This window comes from Bactrocera tryoni, chromosome 2, assembly GCF_016617805.1.
Source record: "Bactrocera tryoni isolate S06 chromosome 2, CSIRO_BtryS06_freeze2, whole genome shotgun sequence".
NCBI classification, from domain to species: Eukaryota; Metazoa; Arthropoda; class Insecta; order Diptera; family Tephritidae; genus Bactrocera; species Bactrocera tryoni.
In genome coordinates, this window is record NC_052500.1 from 34,733,363 (window position 1) to 34,757,707 (window position 24,345).

Genomic DNA, 24,345 nt, shown 5'->3' on the forward strand with positions numbered 1-24,345 from the left:
AGACTAACGATAGAGACTGTTTAGTGAATAGCAACTAGTCACAAATTGAGATTTTACCTCAAAATGTCTCAAATAGAGACTAGAGACTAGTTACAGAATCCCGCTATTAATAGGTTAAAGTCGCTGATACTTTTGCAATGTTCAACAGGGTCAATTATGTGAGGCAATTAAAATCATTGAACAAAATCTTAATTGCTTCAGATAATTCTCAATTATTATTTCAGAGTTGTATGAGCAGTGATTTTATTCTCTATGTGAAAAATATGCAGCGGATATATCTTCCGATATTACATTATTTTTTCCCCTCATTGAAAATCCTTAAAGAATGATTTCCAAAGAAGTTTGCTGCAAATTTTCTTATATGGATGTGCAATTAAGAGTAAGTGAAGATGATTTTGATATTTGGGAAAAACCTAAAGGCTTAAAGTACTAACTGTGATTTCTATATTCACCGAAATTATCTGAAAGAGTTGGAGGTAAGTCTCTCGAATATTAAAGAATCGAATTGAGAAGGAAAAGCTCTAACTGGAATTAAAATTTTGAATAATGCTATAAAGAGTGGATTGTAGAAACTAATACTGCACTACAGTGGTCCGGAAAAGGAATTATTTGAATACAGATTAAATAAGGTGAATGAAAAGCCAATTAAGAAGAAGAAGAATGAAAAGCTTGTTGACTTCCACTGAAGTCTAAAGTTCCTTGTTGTCTAGGCTATATCCGCTAAGACTTGTAATGTAAATTTTTGAAATTATACACAAATTGATGTATATGTATAAGATGTGCTACTTAATGTTTAATTAATTATACAAATACCTTATTTAGTAACACAATTGCTTAATTAACCTCACATAAAACTTACGGAAAGCCTCCGTGTGATAATGTATTGCGGAAATACAAAAACAAATGAATAATCCAATTAAGGCTTGTGGTACATAAAAGACAGCTAGTTGCTGAGCTCTACCAGCGGCATAAGACTTTGGAACTATATTTACACAATTATATACATATTTCTTTATCTGTTCGCATATAACTACTAAGTTCGGCCAGAAGTGACAAGTGTGATTTATGCGATATTTGAAGTCTTGCTAAGCCAGCACACGAGTCAAGAATAACGACCGTCTTTTATATGCAAAAGTATGTATTTGCGAATGTGCAGCTGTAATATGCCAGTTGAACTGCCAAGCGCTACTTCTTAAGATACTCAGCTGACCAGCTTAGCACCTAACTACTGCTACTTAAATGCACACACACACTACGCTCCTGATTGTAACCACATTGCCACCTTGAACTTGTGTTTCAGCGTTGCTTCTTGATTGCACCGCGTGTCTCTTGGTGAGTGAGAATGTGTGTGTGGGCATGTGTTTTTGTTTTAAGCCAGACCAAACCAACCGTCCATTAGTGGCGTGTGTCATTATGTAACTGTGCGCATACAAACGTAAATATATGTATATCTAATTTGTGTGCGGTTTTGCTAGCCGTTTTTCTACTTGATCCCATTTAAAGTATTAAGACTAATAAATTTCTGTCATTGTGCTGTCGCATAGAGAAATTTGTTAGGATTTCGACGGTCATGTTTCTCAGGTATTCACCAAAGTGATAGTAGATTGCTACTTTGGGGAATTACATAGCTATGGTGGACGATTAATAAAATAGGATTATGTTCTACCACACACTATTTACCTGTATCGCAGTCGGTTTATGCCTTTATATCTGTGAAATTATTTTTTACTCACGTATATACATGCATACATACGATAAATTTATATCCATACAGATGAATTAAGCTTCCCGTAGAATTAGGGATGGCCAGAGGAATGTCAAGCCAATTAGAGTGATAACGTAAGCTTATAGATTTGTCACAAAATCTATGACATTAATAAAGTATTCGACGTTCTATCACCTTTACATATTAGTACATATTTATTTGAATAAAGCTGTAGTGACGTTCAGTCGTAGGCAATGCATTTTGGTATATTTCAGAAGATGTTATGTAACACTACTCGTCTCTATCTAGCAAGTGGAATCTTCACTGTATATTGTATTATTTCATACAACAAAACTTTCAATAAGATTTGTTCTTTAGACTGATAAAATCTGTATTATCTGATAGGGCAAGGAGGGAAGTGATCTGCTATTGATAAGCTGAAAATTAGTCTTTAACGGGTTGGGTTGAAAAGTGTATGAAGTTGCGAGGTGCCTTTCTACATTTAAAAGAAATATCCAGTATCTATTCAACATTCGGCATTAAAAAAATTAAACGAACAATTTTTTATACAAAAAACATTAGTGCTATAGGTCCCACTTAATTCAGATATCTTGCTTAATGCCCGTGGTATAGACTTTATCATTTGTTAGGATTTCGACGGTCATGGCTAACAGTAGTCAGTGTGTTCATGGCTGTTAGAGTAAAATGTGAAATTATGGCTTATATTTACATTTTGCCAAACCAAATATTAGCTTTTCCGAAATAAATTGAGATGTTTTACATTCTGAGTAATAACGGCGATGTAAAATCAACTAAAAGGCTGAGCTTCTTTTATTGTGTTTCGAAGCTCTCATTTCATTAACCGTTATGTATAATTTAACTAACTGTTATTAAATCGGAAAATAGGGTTCCACGGAGTGACGAAGGAAAGTGCACAGATCGATGCAGCTTCACACTGTGAAATTTCAAAATTTAAGCTTTATTGACATAGGACATACATATATAGTACATACAATATGGTACTGTATAAGTGCAGAAAATTTATTTATATATAGGAATGAAATCGTAAAGGGTTTCTATGTTATTTTTAGTCAATAAACACGACACGAAGTAGTAGTACTGTGGCAAGTATCAGTTGTTTGTGGTACTATATCTACCTTGGGGTTATTGTTTTATGTAAACTGTAAATCATTGACCACTGCATCGGCTTGATAAACACATTTTTATTCTCTGTTCTGTTTATTGTTCTCTGTGCAGTCGTTAGATTGTCTTTTACCATAACCGGAGTGTAAAAACAAATAATATTTCTCCACGGCAGCATGCACTTCGGATTTTATTCGATGTTTAAAAATGTTCGGGGGATTTTTGTTGAAATTTTGTTTTAATAACTTTTAGATATTTTTATAGGGCTGAAATTAAGAAGGCAGTTTCGTTAAATCTCTCCAAAAAAGATTAAAGATTGATTGCGATTGAATGGAGATTTCGAGAGATAGGTTCTGCGGAAGAATTATGGAGCGACTGGCGCATTGTTGTAACTATAACCGCGTATGCGGTGTCTATGCTAATAAAGAAGAAGAAGAGACTTTCGACCTGGAGTTGCTTTTAACATACCGGAGCATTGAATAGGTTTAGCATGTTATTTTTATTCATGTTGTACATTTACTCATCAAGTTTTCGCTTACTTTTTAATTTTTGTTGCCTTAAAAACATCCAATTCGACTTACCATTGTCTATCAGTTTGTTCTAAATAAATAAAAGTCGCGTCGGTCATCGTCAAACAAATATTTATTATTATAATTTATGTATATTTGACTTAATAATTCTTTTGTTTTCACACCATTTCCTGCCCATACATTGAATTACAGTAGTCATAATGACAAATATTTACAATATATCAATTACCGCACTTAACTAAATACATATAATACATTTTAAATAGTTTTTATTATTGATTTTGTTAGTTTTTGAATTCGTTATTATTACTTTATATAGTTATGGCATTTTTAATTTAATTTGTTAAATTTGCAAGTAAATACACAATATTTATTTTACAGTTACGAATTCTTAGTTAGTTAATTATATTCAAAACACATTTCATGTATATGCTTGTTGTTGTTGTTTTTTGTTTTTAATATTTAGTTTAGCGCTTAATTGAGCTCGGACATATTAGTTAAACTTTTCAAAGATATCTGAAATTTTGATTTTTTTCCTTATTCCTCTGACATGTATTGGCTTATAAATAGAAAATTTGGACTGTACGAGTACTTAGCATTAATTTTTGGTTAGATTGGCGCACATTTGGAGTTTGATTTCATTTTGATTTTTTGTTTTTTTTGTTTTCTTAATTAAAACTCCCCTGCGGAGCTGGTTACACATTTTTATATTGCCACACCTCAACTACGTACGTATTTACAACAGTTAACCTTCTACTAACTAAATGTTTATGCATGACATAAATACATGGTCATATATATGTATATCATGTTTGTATGTATATTAGTCTGTATGTGATTTAAAATTTTTTAAGTATTAAATTTAAGTTAAGTTACAAAACATATATTTACAGTTGAAATGCGTTAAATGCAACATTTTATTTTTCCTTTAACCAAAAGACCACACATTATTACTGTTACCAATAACAATAATAAATAAATGCAATAAATTTACAAAGTGAACTGTCTTAGACGCTCGCCATAATTGAGCAATACAGCTGATTTGATTGACTGCGTGAAGAAGTTACAAATTATTACCATTTGTTGATTTAATTTTAATATTTTCTGCCTGTTATATACTAGTATATTTCTTAAATGCTGCATTTACAAGTGTATGTATGTGGGTGTTGGCTTGTGTGTAATATTACTTATCACTGTTGATTTGGCAAATGTCCTGGAATGTTTTATTGTTATAAAGAAATCTTCCTTATTAAATTATGAAAGTAGTTTTTTACTCGACTCAAATAATTGCATAGAATACACAGCGCACCTACGAAGTTCAATCTTTAATCATAACTTCACAAATACATAAGAAAATTTGAAAAATAAACTCTTTATCCAAAAATATTTATATTATTCACTACATTGTTACGTGGCAAAAAATGTTCATTATCGTAATTATACTCACTATCAGCATATTTATATTAGTAAAAACTTTGGCAATTCATAAAATGTTCGATATGTTTGTGTTGAAGTTTAAGACTTTCTTTCATTAGTCAACAGTAATGGAGTTTGATTTTGATTTTTAACGCTAGTACTAAATTGTAATCAATTTCTTATTAGCTATACATATATGGTACACATATACTACGTATATGCTTTTGTATGTAAAATTATATACTGCCATATATGTATAATAATATATGTATAATATATACTTGTATGTAGTTAAATGTGTGTATATATTTACAAAAATGTCGTTTTTTAAATTTCAAAGAATTTGACGACGTGCAACTGAAATGTCATCGTTCTTGAGTAGTAAATTTACTGAGCGCCATACACATTTTTAGAAATTTCAGTGTTATTCTGCTAAGTTTGGTAGAAAAGTATACAGAATCATTCAAAGAAGGTATTGTATGTAGATATAATCATTTAGAATTAAGAGGAAACTAAAAGACTTTCAAGTAATTTCATATTTTCTTCTTTTATTTGCTTTTATCCGCTTCTATTTGTTTCGGAGATAATTGCCACAACTACACATAAGATAGTATTCTGTTGGTTCTTAACGGATAACAACCGAAATTGTGAAGCAATTACAAACAAAATTGGTCAAAAATGTTTGAGTTACGTAGAGAGATTATAGGTTATAACATGGAAGAAAAATGGAGCTACTGTGTTTGTAGTAATTTTCTTCTATGTCATAGTTCACAATTGTTAGAATAGTTACAGATTCCTTTTTATTCTATTTTATTAAACTCAAAACTCAGCGGGCATAGTTCAAGACAGTTTAATGAAGATTTTATTAATTACTATTTTGTTTCCAATAAAATTTAAAGGACCTTCTCCGAGATTCTAAATAATTCAAATGGTAATACCAACTTTCACGAATTTTGCTTTCAATGACTTTTTGGTGGCTTTCGGCCGAACGTTATTGGTCACTGGAAGCAAATTCAGCGACAAAAAGCAACTCCCGTGAATATTAGGCCAATTTTGAAAAATTGGAAAATCACTATAAGCTTCGATAAACACTCGTCGGTTGCCACTATGGTATGTTGTGTAATAAAATCATAATCAGTTTTTGGACTGGCTGGTACTAGCAAACACACAAATAAGATATGTTTTCAGAAGATTGTTGCGAATGTTAGCTGCTCGCTAATTTTCACGTTTACTCGAAATAAGTGAAGATAGGGAAATTATTAATAAACTCAGTCAAATCGAATTCAACACTACTCTCAAGGGTCGGAGATATTTTCCTTGTGTCACTTTGTAAGTTCGTTTCGCTGTGGTCAAAGCGACAGTTATACATATGTAATGCATTTTTTATGTATTTAATTCAGAAAACCTCAAATAAATTTTTAATTTTCGAATGAACACTTACAAATTCCCTCAATTGGCTCCGTCCACATTTCGTTGCACCTCACCGCCTCTTAACAAATATAACAATTCTATTTTTGTTTAAATTTTATTTTTTGCTAACTAATTACATTTAACAGTAATTTGTATGTTATGTATGTAAATGTTCATTGTTCATTTAGACTAGACATGGAGTCTAATTCTAGCTTTATGGTAATTGAATTACAACTAGTTTAAATGTTTTCCATTCATTTTAAATAAATTTAATAAAAATTCAGTAGTTGCTTTTCATTTATATTCACATATACATACTTATAAGCATTCGCGCTTTTTCCAACTGATTTCGAATTGATCTTACACGTTTGCAAACACACACCAACATTTAAATCACATTCACTCACACACACCGGTACACCTAAACCATCAACTCACAAGCGTGCACTTTTGATTTGCATTCTCCATATTATACATAATTTTAATTTTGGTCATTTCACATTTTTCAAAAAATTTTGCTTTAAATAATTAATTTGTTGGATTTTCATTTACTGCATTTTATTTACGCAAATTGGTTTCAAAGGAAGTTTTCAATTTTTTTTTGCCGTAATTGTAATTTGAAATCCAAAGCGTCATCGGCAGCAGTTCCATTCGACTGCTGTCCTTCGAATTTATTGAAATTAAATTTACACTTTTCATTTTTGTCCTTCTTTCGCTTGTTCTTGTATTTGGCCAATAGCTCAGTTGCATGGCTCGTTACCCTGCAGCATTGCGACGCGACAGTCCAGTTATGGTAGAGAAGCCTTTTTTTCGCTTACACTTCTTTCACCGCTGCGCAGCGCAGTTACCTCACAGCCAGCAATCGTTTAATTGGCAATGCCGCGGCGACAGCTGTGACAACATCGGCGGAATCCACTGCATCCGCGTCGCAATGAGCAGCGGCGAAAGTGGCATATGTCGCCGCGGCGGATGTTGTTGTCATTGCTGTCAATGCCGGCAGCATTTCCGCACATAAATTAACAAATTCCAATTCGTACGCGCTTTTGCATTTCCGTGCCACGCCTTCATTGTTCTCATTAACATGCCAATGCTGTCGGCACACTTGATTCTCCGCTGGTTGTTGTTGCCAGTGTTGGCTATGTTGTTGTTGCTGCTGCTGGCGCTGGCTTTGGAACAGTGGTATTATAGCTTGGTATTCTGTGCTCATCAACTGATTGATTTCGCCGGCAACAATTCGTTTTACAAGCTGTTGCTGCTGCTGCTGCCATTGCATTAATTGCTTCTCCGTCTTTCGTTGTTGTTGTTCATGTCGCTCTTGCTGCGTTGTTACTTGTTCATTTTGCTGTTGCGCGCAGTTTTCGATGTCTTTTCGTTTTTGTTGTTGTTGTTGCTGTTGCATACAATTGTCGTGCAGGCGCAGCGTTGGCTGCTTGGTGAACAACTGCTGCCACATGTGCAACTGTTCGAGGCAGCCGCTGGCAACGGCCGTCGCCACCAGCAGCAACAGCAACAAACTGGGCGCATGCGCCACTAGATGTGAGTCCGTTTTGCTGGCTGCATTTGGTTGAATGAAAAACGATAAGATTTTGGTAACAAATATTTCCCGGAGTGACATACCTTGCACTGGATCGGCGCGCGAATTGCTGGCGTAAACGGTTTCGCGCGACTCTAAGACGGGCGCTTTTTGCGGGCGATCGCCCTCGACGGACTCTTCGTTGCTGCGCCAATACAAAGTGGACAGCGATGCAACGCACTAAAATGAAAAGCGCAAAAAAAAACAATGTTAAAATTTTTTCACATTTACTGTTTATGGAGGTATTTATATACTTAGATGTTTTTATTGTAGGAAAATTGGGCCGTATTTATAAGATAAATTGAGGGTGGTAAAACGACTAATAAAACCTGTTTCTTTCCACGATCAATAAAGTAATATTTCTTAAAATACCAGAAAACCAAGTTAATCTTGAGTGCACCGAAGAAAGACCACCTAAAAAAGTTTTCATATAAGAAATTGATTCTGATTATTCCTACATTGCGCGATAAGTTCAGAACGTGTGCAAAATTTTAGATCAATAGCTCAAAAAACTGAGATTATAATCCACGTATACACAGACGAGTAGACGGATATGGATAAGTCAACTCAGCCCGTGACACTGAACTTGTAAGGAGTGATCCATTTTGAGGTTCCCTACTTTTTTTGCAGAAACTCTCCACGAGTTTTGTGTACACTTTCAGCTATGGCTGCTATATTTTCGGCCGAATATTATTCAATAATTAATGCAGGGTCTCAAGATGGGGGATGGTGTTTCGAATAGTATGCTCAGTAGGCCGATTATTTTGACTCTAAACGAGAAGTTTTGTAAAAAAATAAAGTTGAACGGTTTACAAATGTTATTGAGGCGAAAGTATTTCCATGATGAGACGGCTATTGAAAAAAGTATACATCTATATTTTATAGAGTCCCAACGTTTTCTTCTGGGCGTTACAATCTTAAAAAATAAAAGACTTGATTATTTCTTGGATTTGTAACAAAATCGTTACTACTCAAAAGCAACTCTTTTATATCAGTTAATGAGGTATTGATCACGTTTGTCGAAATCGTCGATATCGAATCACTATAGAATAAATTGCAGCCATACAAACTGATCGATGAAAACCAAATCAAAACTTATTCGACGATATATCTTTAAGAAGTTAACCATAGAGTACTGTTCAAAGCACAAATTTTTCAGATCTAGCAAAATATTTTCAGTTGGTAGAAAAACACAGGCCGCTAGATTTACTTCAGTTGTAAAGGGTATTTGTTATAGCTACGATGCAGCTAGCGTTGTCAAGTTTTCCTACTTTGTTCCATTTGCCGATCATTAAATGTTACTCTGCTATACGCAGCGAAGACGAATTCAACAAATTATTGCTCATCAAAGTCGGTAGTTTCGGTCATGTACTATAACTATCTAGCCTCTAACATTTATTTAAAAAATGTACCAACCTTTAGTTTCATATCGCTGTTTCGAAAATGATGCTGTTCAACTCGAAACTGCAAGCCTAAGATGGAAGTTTCCAAGCCTTCACGTCCAGATATGACTGAGGGATATTTTCTCAAAGTACGCGGTTCAACTGGTTCACCATTAACGAACCATGACAGATCAACGGCTGGCTTTGAGCGGCCAACTGTACAGTTTACGCGCACCCAGTCGCCGACTTGGTAGCGTGGACGGCCACCAGTAATTTTCGGTGGACCCTGATCAGGTAGAGCTTAAAATAAAATAAGTGAAATATATCATAACAATTAAAATATTAAATGTGATTTGTAAATTAAGATTTGGACTTGATTATTATCAAAGTTTTATTGGAATAAAAATTTGGAGTTATTATTAACGGCGCTTAAATATTTTGATACCTGTTCATGAAGTTTCGAAACCTTCAAATTCCTTCAATATACTGCACTTTTCCCATGTAAATAAAAATAACGGAACTATTGTCCCTTCGAGACCATTAATTTGAGTCCAATAAGGCAATTCCATGAAACATTGACAGTATTATATAGAAATATATATGTGTACATGAATGCCTTAACAATAATAACGTCTTTGAATTATCATTTTCTATTTCCACTCGATTCGACGCAATATGAATTTGCACAAACACTTACCTCATCACCCGCTTCTGCTCCGTTTTCAACGCTAGAAAAACTGCAGGTGGAATTGAAAACTAAAAAATTGCACGGAAAATTGGTGAATGAGCAGAGTAAAAATAAATTGGCTCACCACCAGACGAATTGAGTTACAGCCAAGCAATTGGTAAAACCACAGACGGACAAAAACGCGCTGGCGGAATAGTGGAAGAAAAAATTAAAGCATATTTTCAAAGCTACACGAATCATTTGCGTTTTGCGCGCTAAACTATAAATTGGTGTGAAAAGCTGCACAATTTGAGCAAATAACTGTTAATTACGCTAGATTAACGAATAAATTGGCTAGTGATTTAAAAAGCATATGCAAAAAGGTTGTGCAACTAAAAAATATCAGGACGAATTGGGCCATGATAAAAACATTTTTATGAATTACGAGAAATGTGATAATATCGAATGGCTACGACGGCTTTTATTCTTGATATTATTTAACAAAACAATATTCTGATTACCCGTGAAATACATAGTTAAACTACTTCAAATTATTGTGAATATGCTAAATCATCAGAATCTTAACCATCCCATTTGCCGTTAAATGTTTTATATAAATTATTGTAAATATTTACTTAAATATATTTTTCAAATCAATTGTACTTACAGACCACAACCATATCGCCATGTTCAGTGACTGTCTGAAAAGAAGGCGCTTCACCGGAAACTTCGCAGCGGAAGCGACCCGCCGACTGTAGGTTGACATTGTGCAGCGTAACTATGGCATCGCTGGAGTTGTGAAGCTGGAAAATGCAAGTAATTTCCATTGAAAATCATATAAACATATTTAGGCAGCAAAAATAAAAAAAAGTACCGTAAATACATAAAAAGCAGTCAATATAAAGTTGCCAAAATATATCCATATAAAAATTTCTTGTTTGCGCTACCACACGACACGGGGCGTATGAGTAACTTTTGTTGGGAAGCTAATGTAAATTTAGTTCCAAATTGCCCGCATGTAAAATTTAGCCTGCTGACTAAACTTTGCTACTAAATTGACAGTCAAAACGTGCTTTTTATATAAACATGTCAGTCTACACAGTTGTGGGCATGAAAATGTGCACAAAGCGTAGTGATGAAATTATATGATTTCTTAAAGGTTCTTTTTCTAAAACTTTGGTTTTTGACATTGTTTTTGAGTGGTAGAAGAATATTATACTCGTATGTCCAAGAGTGAAGTTATCGCATGGAACGCTATCAATTCTGGTAAGAAATATTATAATTTACATACAAATATATGTAGGAAGGGAACACAGGAGCGGACAGAAATACTAATAATTACATCCCTGACGTATTGACCGAACTTGACGAAACTAATGAAACGAGCCCTAACACGTACAACAATAGATGACAACGATACAGCTGAAGTTGATCAGCGCTGCGAGCAAGTCGCAGTGTTAAGAAAAATTAAATGTTAAATAAAAATCAGTTAAACTAAAACTTTGCAAATGTGAATTAAAATAAAATAAATACAAAGTGTATTGTATATAAAAAAAACATTGCCTACATATATTACACATATTTGATAAATATAAAATACAAAAAAAAAAAACTATAGCTAACTGATTAATTGGCTTGTTTTAGCTCAGAAAGATAGAACAGGTTGCAGCCTACATTGATTACGGTGGCACTGAAAATAAAGGATGAATTGCAATCTTAGGGGAAGAAAATCGAGTTGTTGGTATTCCTACAGTCTTTAGAGTTTGCAGTTAATGCGTGGAAATGAAGAGGACGTAAACATGATTTCAGTTCCTTAGGAATAGACCGATGCTTCTTAAAACTTTGTTGCAGAAAGTGTAGTGGACATCAAATGAAATTTCTGGAAAAAATTAATTGCGATATTATTTGGACAAAAATGTAATTTTCTTAAGACAATAAGAGAGGAAAATATAAGCAGTTTGTTTAAAAAAAAAATAGAAATACAAATCTTTCCAGGAGTGGCTAACTTTTATCATTTAAATGTACTTAACTGCAGTCTTTTTTCTTCATAAAGTACAAAAATAAGGCAAAATCGATAGACTTTTCAATAAGATCATGCTGCCAAGTTAATTTGTAACTTTCTCTATCTCCTTTTCTTGTCTAAAGTTTATGAAATAACCAGTGACATGCAATCTTTCATTATTGAAGAATTGAAAAGTTTAAATGCATTGCAGCTTGCATACATTATAAATGTGACACCGTATGTCTACTTCTACCTGTGACAAAGAGATTGATTTCAAGACTGATTGAAGAATGGATTAATAGGGGCTAGGGCTACTGTCTGACTTTAAGCATTTATGGACACAATTTTACAGAGGCTAAATTTTACATGCGGTCAATTTGGAACTAAATTCCCAACTAAAGTTACTGATACTCGTACACCTCGTGTCGTGTGGCTACCACAAACAAGAAATTTTTAAATGGTATTTTCAGAGTATCATATTTCGAGAAATTCTCTGCAGAGTAAAATATGTTGATACGATTTACTGGAATATGGGAAAAATACTGAAGTACGGTGATATTTTGCTAATTTTCAAACAAAGATTGGCACATGTATATACAGGTATATACATATATATATGTATATTTTTTTACCAGAGGACATCTAATTTACAGAGCTATAAATGAATTGCTCATCGCAATATTTTATAAATGGCGGCAAGTGCAATATAAGTATACAATTGCAGATTATTTTACTTAAATCCAAATTGTTTTAATTTAGCAAACAAACTATTACCGTAACTTAAGGAAAAATCTCGCTGTATTTCTATTATTTCTCTGAACTTTGTATTAATTATTCAAATCAGATCTTGCTTCGGTCAATATATTGTTTGTCAAAGGTTTGGGGAGTGGCAAAAATTGACACTGCATTTACTAGAGAATCTACTACCTAGTTATGAAATAGTATTCATAATTATTAAAAGCCTATCAGGTAATACTTTAAGGAGTGGCATTTACAAAATTCAGTTAGAAACTCTTATGGTAATATTACCGGCTTCGAAATGTTGTTTGAAGAGGGCGTGGATTTTGAAGGATGGATAGTCACTCAATGCTCCCAACTCTGCTCACTGAATTTTTGTGGAGATTAGTATATCTATAAGGAGGGTTTTGTTGATTTAAAGGGAAGCTATTGGATCGGTTTGGAAAAACTATACGCGCTCACTAGTAGCTGTGAACAGGAGTTGAATATTTAAACAAGAACTCAAAATGACACAGAACAATGTGCAAAATATGCAGAATTATACACATTTTGCCTATCAGGGTTTGCGTTGGCCTATCTTTTTATTTTTCAGCCATGAAAATGAATTGTACGGAGATAATAATGCCGGAGCCATTGACTAATAAAGATAAAGATGAATCGTCATCACTTGCGCAAATGATGATGCGGCCGTCCCCTACTTACATAGACGGTGATGTTGAGAAATTCAAATCGATGTGTTTAACCGATATTCATATTAGTTATATATGAATTTGCTTTTATTATTTACTGAATAATGGTTATAAATTTCTGAATATTCTAAGTTTTTCAATTTTTATACACATTTTGCAGGAAGTATAGTAGTATAATTAATAACGAATGAAACATTATGGAGATATTTCTTGGAATAGTGTAGTTAGAACATTTTGAAAAAGTGTGTGCAGCCTAGCCTACTAAAAAATTAAAAGTTTATGTTTCCCAAAATTTTAAAGCTCTATCTTCTAAACTCAAGATCCTGCAAAGTGAATTCTTCGCAAAATTGCTTAACAAAATGTTTTATAAGATCTGTTTGCCAGACTGACGTACTTAACGATATTCCAGCCTCTATTTAATAGAGTTATCAAAATTTTTGTAAAATCTCCTGAATTTTATGTACAATTTAATTTTATTGTAGTTTCTTATTTATGTCCTGTACTCGTATATTAGAATTTTACTTTGAGTGAATAAAGTCACGACTTTAGATTATTTCCACGACTGTATGTGTATTGGGACTTATCAGGTTGTGCGTGTCTACTGAGAAAAGTTTTATTATGTTTACATAGTCTTTTGTATGCTGATCTATTAGAGCGTGATTTAGTTATTTTGTATCTACTCCTGCTACTCCGCAGCGTTTATGTATTTATGTTTCCTGAAACGAACGTTGCAACAACTCGACACGTTCACTTTGAAGTCCATGCACCGCAATCAGAAAATTTATTACTATTTTACTTGAAAGTGAAGTCGGCTAAGAAACTCCGACCGAAATGCGCTGAACTTTAACCACAACAGTTGCAGCTGTGAACTACTAGCCTTACGTGTATGTATGTTGTGCATACATTGGCAGGCATGTAGCAGGTATGCAATGTACATTTTTATAACGGAGTTTGGCAAACATTTTTCTATGTCTATTTCTTGGAAGCATGTACGCAAATATTACAGAACTACTTGGAGCGCCAGTGTACTTTTTGCCAAATGTGCTGTGTATAGAAGCAGACTAACAACCGCATTTACCTTACATGCCTAGTTGTTGCAGGTTAGTTCGTGGAATTGTGTGTGCAACTTTTCATGGCAAGCGCATGTTTGCTTACCCACTCTCCTTGCTCTCTTTACAGGAGTTGTGCTGCAGTTTATCTAAAGTCACTGCCGCATGAAACAGCTTCTCGTCCATACTTTTCGTTTTAGTGCAACAAGGCTACTACTAAAAGCGACCACCAATTGGCTGCCAAATTACGCTCTTTACACTTTTTTATCTCTTTGGCACTCACGTTTGCGCTTCGCTTTTACCGAAATTTATCGCTTTCAGTTGGCTGTATACGTACGCGCACAAAAAGCGCAAAGTTTCTCCTACACCCCATTGACTTGGAAGCGAGTATGGACGGCGTACGCTGTGCTGCATTATGTTCACCTCAGACGCGTTCACGGATCCTTTACCAACAAAAATGCAAAGTAATACAAGCAGAAAGCAAAACTTATTTGCGTGCACTTTCGCTTTTTCTGCTACGCACGCGCCCACAAACATACACACGGCACACTACCAAGGCAGCTGACATACTCGGCTGTCTTTAGGAATGCAGAATGCAGGTGCAATGCAAACATGACTGAAATTTATACACAAAAGTTTTGCATACAATCGATGATCGTGCAATCGCTGTTAGACATGTCGCCTGCTACAATGCCCCGCACTCTAACACACCTGCACACCCACGCAGAGCTGAAGGCTTGGTAACGCGTGAATTTATGATTTTGTGTGAGTGAGTTTAAATTTCGGCGAAAAGTTGTGTGCTGCTTTTGTGCTGCACTTAATTCTCCACACATACAACACATGCATATGGGTGCACGCACGTACGCGCCTGTAAGTGCCGTTACGACTGCAGCTATTTTTCACTCACCTCAACTGCTACACCCGGCAGCAGAAACGTTTGTGCTGGTGGCATGTCTCGTGGCACGTATCGATAGAATTCGTTGCCGTCCTTGTACCACTTCACCGAGTACAGCGACTCACCGTCCAAATCATAGAGGCATTCCAGTTGTGCTGATGAACCCTTAACCACGTAATTTGGTATTCGCACTTCGACCAGCCGCAAACTTTGTGTGTAATCTGCAAATGAAACGAGCGCCGAGAAGATGGCAGCAAAGAGAAGAAAAGATGGAAAAGTGTGAGTAAAGTGAGTATGCAGAAATTGGTGAGATAATTTCAGACAGAATTTCGTAATAATAAGTAAAGTAAAGATTTAATTATCACGTAGTCGCAGTCATTTGTGGATTCAGTATAAAACAATAAGTGTATAATTAATGGAATTAAAATTTTTGGTTGACAAAAAGGTCTTTAATTAAACTTAAAAAATTAACTCAAAGTGATCAGTAAAAATTTTACCTTCCAAAATATTTGGCAGAATTGTAATTAAAAATTGCAATATTCTCAGACTATAGGATTAAGCTATGTATTTGTACCCAAGTGTTCGATAAAGTTTATAAGAATAACAAAATGAAACAGAATATATTAAGGCAATACGATATCAGATGTTCTGAGAATTTAAGCCACTAAAGTAAACTATATGGACAAAAGATTTCGAAACCAGCTTAAAAATTAGACAATACTCATGCTTCCAAAATTGCTTTAATCAGAACCGTAACGAACTTAAAAACTTATTATTCAACATTTCTTCGATTTAAAGCGTTCAAATTTTAAGCAGCTAATCTAGCCTATAACTTTCTACCGTTGCTTTAATAGTTCTCTAATTACCTACCTTTTTTAATGAATTCATGTTTTTCGATCGCGAGGTTCTATCGACCTTTTCGTTTATCCCTAGCTTTCAAGGAGATTTAAGGGGTCATCTGTTGGCATTATTCAGCATCTACTTTTTTAATTCTCTAAAACTATTTTCGAATACAGAGTTTGGTTTTACTGGTTGGCATATTTATATTTGATTTTGGTCAGATGGTTGCTGTGTAGCAACAACTTTTTACAAAAACCGTATTACAAGTCAAATTTCGCTCCTATTTTGCTGTTATAATCTGTTGCTACATATTTTTATACTAGCAGCTTTTTTTCATTTAACGGTTGTGGTACCACCTAAAACTATTCGAGATAGATATAGAGTTATATATATATGATCAAGATAACGAGAGAAGTTTAAGTCCGGGTGACTGTCTGTCTGTCCGTCCGTCTTTGCAAGCTGTAACTTGAGTAAAAATTGAGATATCTTGTTGAAAAAAATTAAGAGTTCGTAAATGGGCGCAATCAAATAAATTTTACCTTCGAGATTTTATAAAAGGGCTTTATTGGAGTCGGTGTGAAAGTTGGACGTTGGGTGGGTACCGCTAATTTTTTGGTGAAACCCCATATCTCAAGATCCGACTGACCGATTTCAACAAAATTTTGTACGTTGCATCACTTTTATTTTATTATGTCACAGCATGAAAATGGGTAAAATCGGACGACAACCATGCCTACGTCCCATATAGCACAATTGTAAATCCCACTTGATTCTTTAGCTTTCCAGTACACAAATATTTTAGTGTATGCCAACTTATGACCTAAAATTTTTCAAATCCAAGAAAAACTATTCAAGCCGCTAGGTACCCAATATTTGAACCCTAGTACCTAAAGTTGACGTTTGATCGAAAATATCGGTCATTGTGTGAGATATATAATTTATATTTAGGGATAATCCTTCACTATCATTAGTTTGTCTGTGTGTCAAACATGGGTGGAATCGGTCTAATACTTCTCTTAGCCCTCATATAAGTACCAAATATAAAGATTTTCGAACTTCATGGATTTTAGTTTTTCTAACAAACCGTATGTGTCTGGCAGTGTATGTTGACGTTTTTCACCTTACAGTTTTTCCCTGACTCTGATTCTTGGATGTTGCAAAAGTATAAAATATTCCGAACTCAGCCCTGCCTTAATTGTTTTTCATTACGTGTTTCGTTAATATAAATGAATGTTGGCTTTAGACGGACACAGACTAAACGAACCAAAAGTCGACAATTTTTTTCAAATTAATTCACCTTAGTGCCCAATGGACAGGTCCATCTATTGATGGTTTCAAGTACTCTGTGTTGTACCGTATTACTTAACACTTGGAAGAATCGAATTGGAGTATGGAACCAAAAAGTGGGAAAGTAAACAAAGCATGCTTCTAGTAGTCACCATTGGCGTTTGCGGTAAAATTGGCTACTTATTCACATTTAAGAATGTATGGAACAATTATATCTTCAGCATACAAACCTTAACAGGCTTTGATTCTTTCTAGGTGCAAGAGAACCTGTATTGTTCTCAGTTTAAATACGGCGTATTATTTATGTATACGATTAGTCAGAAATATGCCTAATCGCTTGAAATAATAAGATGGCAAAAATTAAAAAAAAATAGTCTAGTTTTTTTCACAATGTTCAGTTTTGCAAGGTAATTTCCCATGCTATACTAACATAAATATCAAACATATGACTTTGACAGCTGGTTTGCATGCTAATCCACTAAGAATGTCTGTACCTTTAACTGCATTAAATAAAATCATGAGTTTACCTGCAACTATATAACATACCTGCGGACCATACTTATTGCTTATGCACATAAACTATCTTTTTTGATAATAAACCAAATAAAATAAATTATATTTTCCCTGTGCATTACAGCAAATTAGTACAACTGCATCTAAAGTAAATAAGCAATTGCAACTGATACAGATCAAAATGCTATTACTTGCACACACATGTGGGAAATATGTAAATGTTGCACGCATCATTTAATAAATAAACACTAAATTTGTCGGGCATTGATTTAAGGTAAACGCGTAATTGCGACAATATATTTTACCTCCTATCTGCCATATTTATTGAATATAACTGTACATCATCGATGGGTAAACAACAATATGCAAATAAATGCTGGATATTTACATAACTTCGCTGCAAATGTAAAAACCGATTGAATTGGAGATAAAACAATTTTGTAATCAATATACAAGTTTATAGTTGATTTTAAATAAAGCAAATCAAAAAAGTTTATTTCAATTTTTTGTTTTTAATATAACAACGGCAATTAGGAAACAGTTTTTAAGCTATTATTAAGTGAACAATTTGATTTTGGATTACCAAATTTTCGTGAGGTACAATGTAGCAAAATAGATGAAAAGTACACTTTAATATCTGAGAACATACATGTCCATATTGGACTAACTAATAAAACGTGGGCAATTTAGAGAAAAAGCTTATACCATAGATTTACTAGAGAAAGCTAGAAAACCAAAATTTTCTATCTACATTGGTATATTCCATTTTCCTAATCGAATCGTTTCCTTTTTGCATATTTTGTAATATTTATTGACGCAAGTTTATTTTATTATAACAGTACAAACTAAAAACAATTATAACGTTATTAATTTAAGAAAAGTAAAAGTTGTCTACTGTGTATACGAATATTAAATAAATTTATTGCATTGGTTAGTAGTTCAATTAGCAGTTATGCTAAAGTAAATGTTGAACTTTTTGATTTATGTTAACGAACTTATATCAGAAATCAGGTGACTTTTATTTACCAATCCAATTATCGAATACGAGAGATGAGCTCAAATTCAAATTGGAAAATGTTCATAGAACAGATAAAAGAATGTCAAGTGACATTGATGAAGTCCATCTATGATGCAAGGAAAAGATATTTGCAATATAATAAGAAATAAAAAAAATTTAAGCATATGGCAACTATATAATTTCATTAACCAATATCATTTGTGAGGTATCTGTATATCTAAAATTCAAAATTTTTATTGACACTTGCTTTAAATGTGTATTTATAATGAAATAAAAATATTTTATAGGTACTTATATTACATTTATACATATTGAGAACTCTCACTTATATGTATGTGAGAGGATTATAACACCTACTAAATATTTCTTCTATATTAGGAGATGGTATAAGAGTTTTGCTTGCAACCATTGAAAGATTTGGATATTATTAGTTTTCAAACCATTTTTGTACTCTGAGAAATAATTTATAATGGTTTATTAACTGATATTTCCATAAAAGTACTATTAAAATCATTACTTTGAGGAAAAACATAATAGAGTTTATCCGGAAAAAACAAGATATTAGTATTATATACGTGGCAGTATTACTCCGAGTAAAGAAAAGTTGTATAAATATAGTACATGTATATATAATACACCTTGGTTTGCTGAAAGAGGTGATCGAAACTCGAGTAACACCTAATCACAAGCAACCGAAATTAAGTCATTATTTGCCTCATTGTACTCAGAAGCATGGCATAAGTTCATGACAGTAGTAAATCGGATTGAATAACTTTTTAGGAAAGAAGTATAATATTTTTTAGGTTAAAAATCTAAGCCAAAGCAATTAATTATTTACAAAAATTAAATAAAATTGCATATGTAAGCACTGTAACTATATTCTTAAGTGTTCACTCTTTTAATTCAATTAGTATTGTATTATATCTGATTTTAATTTCATTCAATGGTAAAATTAGAAATAATTCTACGTTCAATTAATGGTTTAAGTATGCTTTCATAAAGAGTAAATATTTATTTTGCATTTCAAATATTTTCTGTAATCATCCTTTATTTTCATAATTTACACAGTACACATGCAAATGCACATACCGACATCTAACCAGTATTAGTGTTTATTGAGAAATTCGATCGAATTCCGTTTTATACTGTTATCAATTGTACGGATATAATGCTTTCAAGTAGTGAAAGATAAGAAGAGATAATTGCTTTCATTTTCTACAACAAACTAGTTATTCATAATTTGACGCTAATCAAGAATATGTTAATTTAGAGCTAATTCAATTGAATTCACTCAAAGACTAATTGACATTCATAGAATTAGCTTTGAATAGATTTGCGGTATGTATGTATGTACTTTTTGATATTCCATTTATAGATGTAACGATAAAATAAAGGTACATTTTATATAATAACCACATCAATACATTCATTCAATTATTGTGATGAAAAAAGAGTTGATACCTTTACTTTAGGGAAAATTTCCCAACTATTACCTATAGAAATTAAATAAAAGTACATTAAAGGTCACAGGAGTGATTCATTATGAATTTGGACAGAGATAAATATTTTTCGTTTTCTCACTACCAGCATCCTCCATGGATATTAGAAATTTTTTGTGAGATTTGAAGAATTGTTTTCCCGCTAAGGCAAGTAACTAGTGATTATGTACATATGTATATGTATATAACTATTTTTTTGACATTCAGAATATCATACTGACTTTTAACTTTTTCAAAGCCTACGTCAAAATTAATATAATACAACGATTTACAATTAGGTACTCACTAGAGCTCATTTTTTCAATTCTAAACTTTTAGTTATCGCCAGCGTTTTTTGCCCAAAGGTAGTTAGTTATTATATAAATATGTCTCCATTTCTCGCTTACGTCACTTTTTTATATGGAGACCTAACGGCTATCAAAATATTCAACTATTATTTGAATTGTGAAGTTTGAAAATGGCAACGAGTTGGAGTTGTGATATCTTTCTCATCGGTTCCTTCCAACAGATTACATACTCTCTATGTCGAAAATATTTTATTTTCATATGAATTGAAAGCAGATTTGTCCGTAGTCTATGGCTGCCAGTACGTGCTATTGGAATTACCTTGACATTAACAAAAACGTCACAATTCTTATGGAAAAACCAAGGTCAATGAACTAACAACGATATAAAATTAGCTCTCATTTTTTCTGTATAGAATTACTCAATTTTTCTCACAAACAATAAAAGTAGCTCTTAAACAGCACCAAAGTTTCTTACACTTTTGCACTTCTATTCTCAATCTCCTTGATTAAGGAGGAAAGAATTCGCTAACACCTACAAATCAATATGACACGTGCCAAACAAAAGCGACAAAACAAACGACAAGAAAAATGTGTGTAAGCCTAATATTATTCGTGAAATCTTAACTGACATCCGTAGCACAGAACTGACTATATTTAGTAACTGCCTACGAGTTCTTTATTCTTTTTGTTCTTCCATTAAATACATTTGTAGGCTAACTTTAACGTAACGTCATCGTTAGGAGGCGGGCAATCATTATGCTGTTGCAGTTGTAATGAATATTAAAGGAAACCCATCAACGTTTTGCCGGAAATTTCCAGAAAAGGCGGAAGTGAAAGCGCCAGCGCAATATGCGTAAGAAATTTTATAGGTTATGTCAGTACTCTATAAGTACTTTACGAGTCGAATAAATCAAAGAAGAAATCAATAGTGTGGGTAATATCTAGGTGTTAAGAGGCTGAAAATAATACGATCATGTAGGATCAATCAGCAATTACTATAAAGAAAGGACCTAGTAATTGAACTACATCTGGTATTGCAAAGAACCAAAACTGGTGTATGCGTGGCTTATTGGTAGATTAATCTAACCTAATCTATTATATAAAAAGATATGATTTGTTATTTGTACCATAGCATCTCAATTTGGGAATAAATATGAATATTCAGTCTGTAACTTAAACTATGTGACTCTCGATGCCCTAACCTTATACACTTATAACTAATGTATGTATTTTGATGATATCACGTTTAACTATGTTTTTTAGCAAATTTGATAAATAGGCAAGAGTGTCCAGATCATAAATATTTCCCAGGTGGGAATCAGCTTTAAATTTAACCGACCAATGGTTACAGCTTCTATTACTTACATTATTTATAAGCTGTAATATCTGATAAATAATTTTTGATTAGCAGTTGAAATACTTGTTGCTAAGTTAAAAATGTATCAAAAATTGTTTCTCGTATTCCAGGGCTTGTTTCAATTCGTGTCACATACGCTGTTCCCAGCTGCAGAGAGACAAAGCTAATAGTTACGATTATTCACATGACAAACATTTTTAACACACTTTTCCGTTTACTAGAATAGACAAAACTTTCTTTTCGAAATAAAACCCTGCAAATGGAAAATAAAAGCTTAAAGCTGGATACACTCGTATATCGTGATGGACATGTGAAATAGAACAAGCCGTTGAAATATGCACGAACACCCACCAAATCTACGTTTTCCAGCCAAGCATGAATGAATATAAATATACTATATACACTCTGAGCGGTGGGTGGTAAGTGTCGCCAGTGAGTCAAAGGGGTTATGTACTCACTTATTTCACGATAATAGAAAACCAATATATTAGTGTGCAATGGATATTAGTGTACCATATATTAGAGTTCTCGTTCGTTGTGGGGATAAATGTTGATGTGCTTACCGTGAAAGCTACACATTTTCTATCATTATAGAATAAAGCTCTTACTGAAAGCATAAATAACCCAGTACAGTATGTATGCAGTAAGTTTGTATGTTTAGCTCACTCGGATATAATAAACTATCTGACCAGTTGTGAGATCATTAGTTTACATAGTTCGGGACATGTGAAAAAATAATTTAAATTGTATATGAGTATATATCTGATTATATATCGAAATCCCGTATCATATAGATTGGAACAAGTGATAAATCTCTGAATAAATATTACATAGCCATATATATAGTTACTAATAAGAATTTATATAGACTCTACACACATATGCATATGAAATTGAAATTGTAACTGTCGAGATATTTGTTTGAAGTCCTATTAACATGTGAATATCTTCAATTGCGCTTCACTTCTCGAAACGTTCCTAACCTTTGTAACTTTTTGTATAATGAGAATTGCAATTCCCTCACAGAGCTGTGGCCACTACTGTCTTCATTCTCTCTATAGCAATTCTTGAGGCTTCAAGTATGGTTTATCGTTGATTTTACTGCTTGGTTAAGTAACAAAGTAATACATTTATATGCTTGTGTTGATGTTGCTCCATGTGGTTGCATTATCAGTGAGAACGTATTACGTAAAGAGTTCACGCTTAGTGTAAATGTAACATATTTCTGCCTCAAGCGCAGCATTTGGGGAATAGAGCGAGCACACACTAACACAAATGTGCATCCATTAGTATGCTTGCCGGCGCTCCATTTGTATTTATATTTACATATGTACATACATATATACATACATGTACATATATACATGTGTGTGTGTGTACCGACGGCGGATGACCTGTGGCAATTTGCTCTGAGATAACAATAAAATGCAAAAGATATTAGCAATGGCAGTGGCAATGCCACCAATGGCCATGCAGCGTACACAAGGCGCTACAACAAACACACGTCCGCACATATTTATACAAATATTGTATATTCACAACTCTGCTCCTGCTTGTTAGTCTGTGCGTTAAGCATACATATAGGCGAATATGCAAGTAACTAAGTGTTTTTGCGGCCTTGCGGTCCTGCGGCCACTGAGTAACAACATGTGGGAAAAATAAAAATTAATTTATTATCAGTGGGACGCATAAAGTTGAAAGATTTGTGGTTCAATTATATGATATTGCAAGTAAAGCGCAGGATACGAAAAGCGCTCAAAGTGTGCTCCCTTCGCATAACGGCATTAGTAGTCGCGCTATGTCGGTTGAATGTGTTAAATATATGTGCGCATAAACACACTTATGGGTACTAATCTGCCCTCATTTGTTGTTACTATACTATGCTACTCTGTGCAAAGGTGTATGGCAAAGTGTGTGCACGAAGAGAAGCTTTAGAAGTGACGCTTTGTTTTATTAAAGATGAAACTCTTTATAGACATAATTAATATTTATATGAGAATAAGTGGTACAAGATATTCATAAACACTTTGTGAAAGCTTACATGTAACCAATCTCTTATAACGAAATACCGTACAAAATAATGACATCGTTCATGTACCTTTATACGGATCGGTTCAGATCTTCTTCTATTATTTTTTTATATCAATCTCAAGGCGTAATTCAAACAGATTTCGGAATGTAAAAAAATTATAGCCAAAATTATATCTTAAACATGTCATCTTGTTAAAATATTATGAAAATTTAATTCGTACGGCATTATTGCTATTGTTATCTCTTTTTTACTTGGATGAATCTGCTCCATCTCTCGTATCCATAGCTAATTTTCGGGTGTGCTATGATATATT

General features: G+C 33.5%; 1 protein-coding gene across 4 annotated transcripts in view; it reads right to left on the reverse strand.

Moving 5' to 3' along the window:
- Positions 1–5,543: 5,543 nt before the first annotated feature.
- The window catches only part of LOC120767855 (transcriptional regulator ovo), a 120,363-nt gene continuing 101,561 nt past the window's right edge, over positions 5,544–24,345 (reverse strand). For 3 of the 4 annotated variants that reach the window (XM_040094161.1, XM_040094160.1, XM_040094159.1), the window contains 4 exons: positions 15,212–15,420; positions 10,494–10,629; positions 9,194–9,459; positions 5,544–7,957 (listed from right to left, as the gene is read on the reverse strand). In XM_040094161.1, the coding sequence (XP_039950095.1) occupies positions 7,049–7,957; positions 9,194–9,459; positions 10,494–10,629; positions 15,212–15,420 (1,520 nt within the window). In that variant the 3' untranslated portion in view covers positions 5,544–7,048. The remainder of the gene's footprint in view (positions 7,958–9,193; positions 9,460–10,493; positions 10,630–15,211; positions 15,421–24,345) is intronic. The other variant, XM_040094163.1, reaches the window with a different exon arrangement.